The sequence below is a fragment of the Ranitomeya imitator genome, chromosome 4 (assembly GCF_032444005.1).
Source record: "Ranitomeya imitator isolate aRanImi1 chromosome 4, aRanImi1.pri, whole genome shotgun sequence".
In the NCBI taxonomy this organism is placed as follows: Eukaryota; Metazoa; Chordata; class Amphibia; order Anura; family Dendrobatidae; genus Ranitomeya; species Ranitomeya imitator.
This window is the reverse complement of record NC_091285.1, coordinates 624679159-624685998: the sequence shown is the minus strand read 5'-3', so window position 1 is coordinate 624685998 and position 6840 is coordinate 624679159. Positions and strand designations below refer to the sequence as shown.

General features: G+C 44.1%; 1 protein-coding gene across 1 annotated transcript in view; it reads right to left on the bottom strand.

The window, feature by feature from the left end:
* Nucleotides 1-233: 233 nt before the first annotated feature.
* LOC138674621 (disintegrin and metalloproteinase domain-containing protein 28-like) overlaps nucleotides 234-6840 on the bottom strand; it is a 44058-nt gene continuing 37451 nt past the window's right edge. Inside the window, exons 6-7 of the mRNA XM_069762437.1 lie at nucleotides 4724-4799; nucleotides 234-344 (exon numbers count right to left, since the gene is read on the bottom strand). Coding sequence (XP_069618538.1) covers nucleotides 322-344; nucleotides 4724-4799 — 99 coding nt within the window. The 3' untranslated portion in view covers nucleotides 234-321. The remainder of the gene's footprint in view (nucleotides 345-4723; nucleotides 4800-6840) is intronic.

Sequence of the window (6840 nt, the reverse complement as noted above, 5' to 3'; positions counted from 1 at the left end):
TACAGGAACCATACAAAGATTGCCTTTCTCTGTGGATGGCCTGACTTCTTCTTACGTGATATAGATATTCTGTTGATTCCATTAGAACTGTGTAATACCTCATTCTTACTGTGGGGGCACTGTATGAAAAATGAACACTTGTTACCAGGTTCTCCCACAGAATGCAACTGATTGTTGTGCAAATATTAAAAGCAGCTTATATATAACTTATTGTAAATAAATTTATTAAAAGTGTTTAATCCACAAGAGGAACAAAACCACAGAAGTAACAAACAGTGACCATGTGTGGAGTCATCTGCAATGAAACTATCCTGGCCGCAGTCACACCAGGGTCCTAAGTCCTCCTGCAACAAGAAAAAAAACAGTATTATAAATGGCACATGGCGGCTGTGGGGCCTTGTAATACATTCCAGAATTCAGCGCAGAAGCTTCAAGTTAGAGTGCATGTGTACAAGTCTCATTGTAGAGACTTTACTTATCCTTCCCACCATAGCCAATTTGTTTTAATCCACCAGACACTTTTCCAAGAGGGGCATGGAGGTAATAGAAAGCTGAATAAAATGATACCTTGATACCTGCGATCTGATGTTTTATTCCAGAGAAATAAACGATTTTTTTATTATATGTAAATAAGCTGTTCAGGACTATGGGCCGGACATAGATCTGCAAGAGGATCTGCCTCCAGAGCTTATTTTTAATAAAAGGGGAGTTACCAGTGTGATGTGTGATGGCCGCTCTCTGCTGTGTGTGATTTGGATGACAACATACCATCTAGAGGAGATGTCACTGACTGCAGCAGCCTGGTCTGAGCTCTTAATAAACAGTGCACAGTTTTGACCTGCCGCTGCCCTGTTGTGTTACTACAGGCTCTATTCCCCTTTAAGAATACGCAGCAGAATGTTTTTGTCTCTCCCTACTCCCCCTTTCATCTGCTGTTACTAGTACAGCCTGTCTGGACTCTGTATTCAAGCCCCTCCTTAACCCCCCATGTATGTGGTGGTTGTGGTACATCGCATATTCATATAAGCCTTATGCATAACTTGAGCTGCCTCTTTCCAGCTGCCTTCTCTGGAGCACTGTTGGCGGTTCATGGTTACTCTGGAGATGAAGTGATGGAATTGAAGGCAGATTTACTCACTGGGAGTCCCGCGACCAGCATATTGCTTCAACAAGGTGATAATGCATACATGGCACTTTAACTGGTTTAATGGTTACATGTTAAATAAAAGCTATGGATGAACCCCGTCCAACAAAATAATTTGTGTGTTGTGCTTTACTGGGCCAAGGAGGGGAGGGCTTTAAAATGTTGGTCTCTGCAGTCGTGACTGACGATGTGCAGGTTCCTCTCAGTTTCAGCTTCCATCTCATTGGCAGCCAATGTTGCAATAGTGTTGCAATACAGCAGAGCTGTGATATCTGAAGCAAATGTGTTTGTTAGGAGACAAAGTTCAGTTCTACTGCTCTGTGTTAGCTACTTGTCTCACACTGGTAATGCCTCCCATTATTCATAATAAGCTTTGGAGGTTTATTCTCAGGGAGATCAGTGTCCTGTACATAGTCCTGGCATAAGGGTACAACACAACTTTTAGGGTATGTTCACACGTTCCTGATTTCCATCCTTTTTTTTTCAGGACTGTTTTTTAAAAAACTGCAGCTCTTGGCAGAAAACGCAGGTCCTTTTTTTGGTCCTTTTTTTGTCCTTTTTTGATGCGTTTTTTGATCCTTTTTTTGATCCTTTTTTTTATGCAGTTTTCTATGCAGTTAAAATGGCTGAAAATACCCTAACCCTACCCCTAACCGTACCCCTAACCCTAACCCTACCCCTAACCCTAACCCTACCCCTAACCCTACCCCTACCCCTAACCCTAACCTTACCCCTAACCCTACCCCTAACCCTAACCCTACCCCTAACCCTAACCCTACCCCTACCCCTAACCCTACCCCTAACCCTAACCCTAACCCTACCCTTAACCCTAACCCTACCCCTAACCCTACCCCTAACCCTATTCTAACCTTAGTGGAAAAAAAAAAAATTCTTAATTTTTTTTTATTGTCCCTACCTATGGGGGTGACAAAGGGGGGGGGTGTCATTTACTATTTTTTTTTATTTTGATCACTGAGATAGGTTATATCTCAGTGATCAAAATGCACTTTGGAACGAATCTGCCGGCCGGCAGATTCGGCGGGCGCACTGCGCATGCGCCCGCCATTTTGCAAGATGGCGGCGCCCAGGGAGAAGACGGCCGGACGGACACCGGGACGCCGGGTAAGTATAAGGGGGGGAGATTAGGGCACGGGGGGGCATCGGAGCACTGGGGGGGGGGCATCGGAGCACGGGGCGGTGGGATTGGAGCATGGGGGGGTGGGATCGGAGCACGGGGGGGCAGCCTCACTCCGCCCACGCACTTCCGCCCGCTTCCCCGCACTTCCTGCTGCAGCGGTTCGGCACCACAAACCGCAGTAAAACCCGCAGATATTTTTTTCATCTGCGGGTTTTACTGCGGGTTTGACCTCACAATGGAGGTCAATGGGTGCAGAACCGCTGCGGCTCCGAAAAAAGAAGTGACATGGTACTTCTTTTTTCCCGCAGCTATTCAGCGCGTTTTTTTTTTTTATTTTCCGCATTGTGGGCACAGCAGTTCCTGTTTTCCATAGGGTACAATGTAATGTACCCTGCATGGAAAACAGCTGCGGACCCGCAGCGGGAAAATCGCGGCAATTCCGCATGAAAAAAAGGATCGTGTGAACATGGCCTTAATGATTTTAAAAGTCCTGTTCCTTCCCAGTTCCTCCCAAGCTGCACCCACTTTGGCGGAGATGGCCGAAACTGGCTTGAAAACATAAAAGTCATAAAATTTTCATGTTATGCAAACATTTTAAGGCATTTTACAGAGTAAACACCTAAGGCTTAATTCACATATCGGTGTGGATTTTACCATTTGCGAAAAAAGGTACATTTTTGTTTTGTCACAGGTCATCTGTTTGGCATCCATGTTTCATGGATCCCCACAGACTTGTATGTCTGATTCTGATCAGCAAACCCAGATCAGGAAAGGACCTACTCCGAATCTCATGGATGTCACTTTCATATATAGGTTTTCCCACATTTGTGTATAGCTCAATGAAACTCTATGGGTCTGTGTGCTGTCTGCGCGCGGACATTTCACACGAATGCACGAATGTAACCTAACTTGTACACTCTCACCAGACATAGGTGACAAATCTTGATAGAACACATACACCTTCTAGGACTTTACCAGTCACTGCCTTAGGCTAGTTTCACACTAGCGTTTCCCTGATGTGCGGTGGGCTGCGGACTTCCTCCGTGAAGCCCCGCCCTCGGCCGCACCTCCGCTGCTAGCTCCGCCTACATCTGCATGCAGCCCGTATGCGACCTGCGTACCTATATTTAAAATTAGGTACGTAGGTCGTGCGGCTGTATACGGATGGTGCCGCATGCGTCGTTTTGACGATGCGGCGACCAGCGGAGACGCAGCCATGTAACATTTTTTCCGCATCGTCAAAACGACGCATGCGGCACCATCCGCATACAGCCGCACGACCTGCGTACCTAATGTTAAATATAGGTACGCAGGTCGCATGGGGGCCGCATGCAGATTTAGGCGGAGCTAGCAGCGGAGGTGCGGCTGAGGGCGGGGCTTCACGGAGGAAGTCCGCAGCCCGCCATCAGGGAAACGCTAGTGTGAAACTAGCCTTACAACTGTCATTGTTCAGAATCGGTAAATCTGCCCTATTCAATTTCCCCCAAAGATTTCTGTGAACCTGTTAGAAACTCACATCCTGATTATGGAAACTGGTAACTAGAATGTTGATACCAATATTGAGAAGATCGGTAACAGTGATGTCCAACACCATGAAAACAAATGCAGAACATTTGGTCTGGAGTCTGGAGTCATGGGAGCTTAGTCTCGCAGCATGGGTGCTGTGGGCTACAGGCCGTCCGCCCTGCTGGTGCATTGCCGCTATGCCGGTGGTCGCCGCACGGCTCCGCTCCGTTAGGGCGGTAGGACCCACTACGAGGTTTGCCGTGACATGGCAGTGGGCTTCATACAGTCTGATCAGAATGTTAACTGAAAACCTCATATTCAGTTATATAAATTTTTGCCTAGCGGCTTTAGATCAACTTATGATTTTTGGAGGTGCAGTTCATGCCTTTTTTTTCCTTTTTGTGCAGAACAGAAAATGATGGGAAGCGGCCATCTGTAATGCCATAGCCATCTGTAATGTTGATGCCATCTGTAAAGCCAAATCCATCTGTAAAGCCAAAGCTATGTGCAAAATGAATAAAGAGAAAATGACATCACCGCGGCACAGTGGATCATTTGTGGTAATACTACCAGCGCTTCCTTACAGGGTTTTACCTGTCATCTCCCATATACATTTAGATGACCAAAGTTGCAATCAAAATTATTCAAACCTCACTTTCCAAAATTACCAGTTTTCTGAAGATTGCAATATATAAAAATGTAAAAACAGCTCAGCACAACTAATATAACACGTAATACCACTTTCAATGACTACTACAGTCTCAAATCAACATGAAAGATGTGGTGGCCATTGTAACCTATGGAAAAGTCAAGTGGAGCAAAACGGAAAAGAGCTGCAGAATCAGGGGACCTAGGGGATTTTTGCAAGGTATTCAACTCAAGCTTTTCTGCAAGTGACGGGTCCTCTTTAAATACTCATCATGTAAACTTATTACCGGATCCTCCTCTAACAGTACAGTCGGGGGGCGCCCAGCCTTCTTCACAATGACACTCCAGCTCATGATCACATACCTATGGAAAAGAGAAGCTTTATTATCCTCAAAGCAATTACTACAGAATTAGAGCTCATTCATGGAAGCGTATTAAAATCACACCATGCACCATGATTAGTGTTGAGCATTCCAATACCACAAGTATCGGGTATCGGCCGATATTTGCGGTATCGGAATTCCGATACCGAGTTCTGATATTTTTGCGATATCGGGAATCGGTATCGGGAAGAAGAATCATGTGTAAAATAAAGAATAAAAATAAAAAATATTGATATACTTACCCTCGGACGCGCCCTGGTTGAAACCGCTGTAACCGGCAGTCTCCCCTCCTAAGAATGAGCACGTGAAGGACCTTCGATGACTTCGCGGCTTGTGATTGGTCTCTCACGCGACCAATCACAAGCCGCGACGTCATCGAAGGTCCTTAACGCGCTCATTCTTAGGAAGGGAATCATGGCGGTTGCAGCGGTTACAACCAGGGCGCGTCCGAGGGTAAGTATATCAATATTTTTTAGTTTTATTCTTTATTTTACACATGAATATGGATCCCAGGGCCTGAAGGAGAGTTTCCTCTCCTTCAGACCCTGGGAACCATAGAGGATACCTTCCGATATTTGTGTCCCATTGACTTGTATTGGTATCGGATATCGGTATCGGCGATATCCGATATTTTTCGGATATCGGCCGATACCATCCGATACCGATACTTTCAAATATCGGACGGTATCGCTCAACACTAACCATGATCTTTACAAAGTCTATGGGTGAGTAAAAAAACAGAATACATGCGGGTTACCATCTGTATGTCATGCATTTTTCACGGCCCACTTGCAATTATTAATATAGGAAACTGTATTTGACCTAATATTATATTTTAAAATGTTGATGTATAAAATGGATGTATAAAACGGAAGTAAAAAACTGGCATATAGATGACAATACAAATGTAAAATTGTCTGCTTTTTTCTAGATGAAAAATGGATGATTTTGAACACGCTCATCTGATTCTGGACTTGAATATACACGAGGTATAGGAAAAGAAATTCAGGGAGATTATAGTCTGATTCATCAAGCAGTTTTGAACAGTGTTCTGGTCTAAAACTGATTATATCTCACATAACTTTTGTGAAACTCTTAGTTGTGCAAAAATGTTGTGATTTTTGCCAGTTTAAGACCAGTCCCGGACACTGACACTTTTCAAGGAGTTGAAACTCCAAAGATTCCAAGGAGCCAGAGAATAGTATGGATAAGACAGCTGTAATTTTTATTGCATTTCTCATGGCTGTTATTTTTATTGTAATTCTCGCTTGAAAAGGGCACTCTAGGGCCAAAACGTTGCATCGTCTGTCTCGTTTTTCTATTTCATATGCGATTTTAAGGTTGGAATAAAGGCTACGTTTTATCTCTTCTAGTCTCTCATGCCTTGAGTTTTTTGAGGTTTCTATTGCTTTAGATCTTGTGGGGAGTCATACTGAGTCAGCACGGAGCTACCAATGATGCATGATAATTACTTACTGGACTAAGTGACTTTTCAAGAAGTTTACAGAGCTCGAGCAATATGGGATGTGGCCATGCACACCTGACAAATTCATCATAGTGGCATAAATTAGTGGTGTAAATTACAACAAAAATGTACACCAACCAAGACCTTAATCTTCTTTGGGACTTTTTCCGTGGATAATTTAGCAGAATAATTGACAATGTGGAATCTCTTTTGACACATGTTTTTAACGAAGGAATAACATTTTCCATTTTATCTGAAGTGCTGGATCAACCTCTATTTGTGGACTGTCTTTCCTTTGGAATTGAGATCCTGTGCACTCGGGGATAGGTGAGCTGATCACACCCTTCATGTTCTCCATAACGCATATGTATCTGCCGGTCCCAGTTCAGAAACCGGCAAATCCTCGCAGTGCATAGTGCCTGTGCTGGGGGGATTTATAAGTTTCCAGTCACACAGATCGACTGCAGAATTCTCCTTCTGTACCGGACAACCCCTTTAACCTTACTTTCATTTTATGGGTTAAAAAAAGTTTTATCAAACTTAGTCTAGTCAAAAT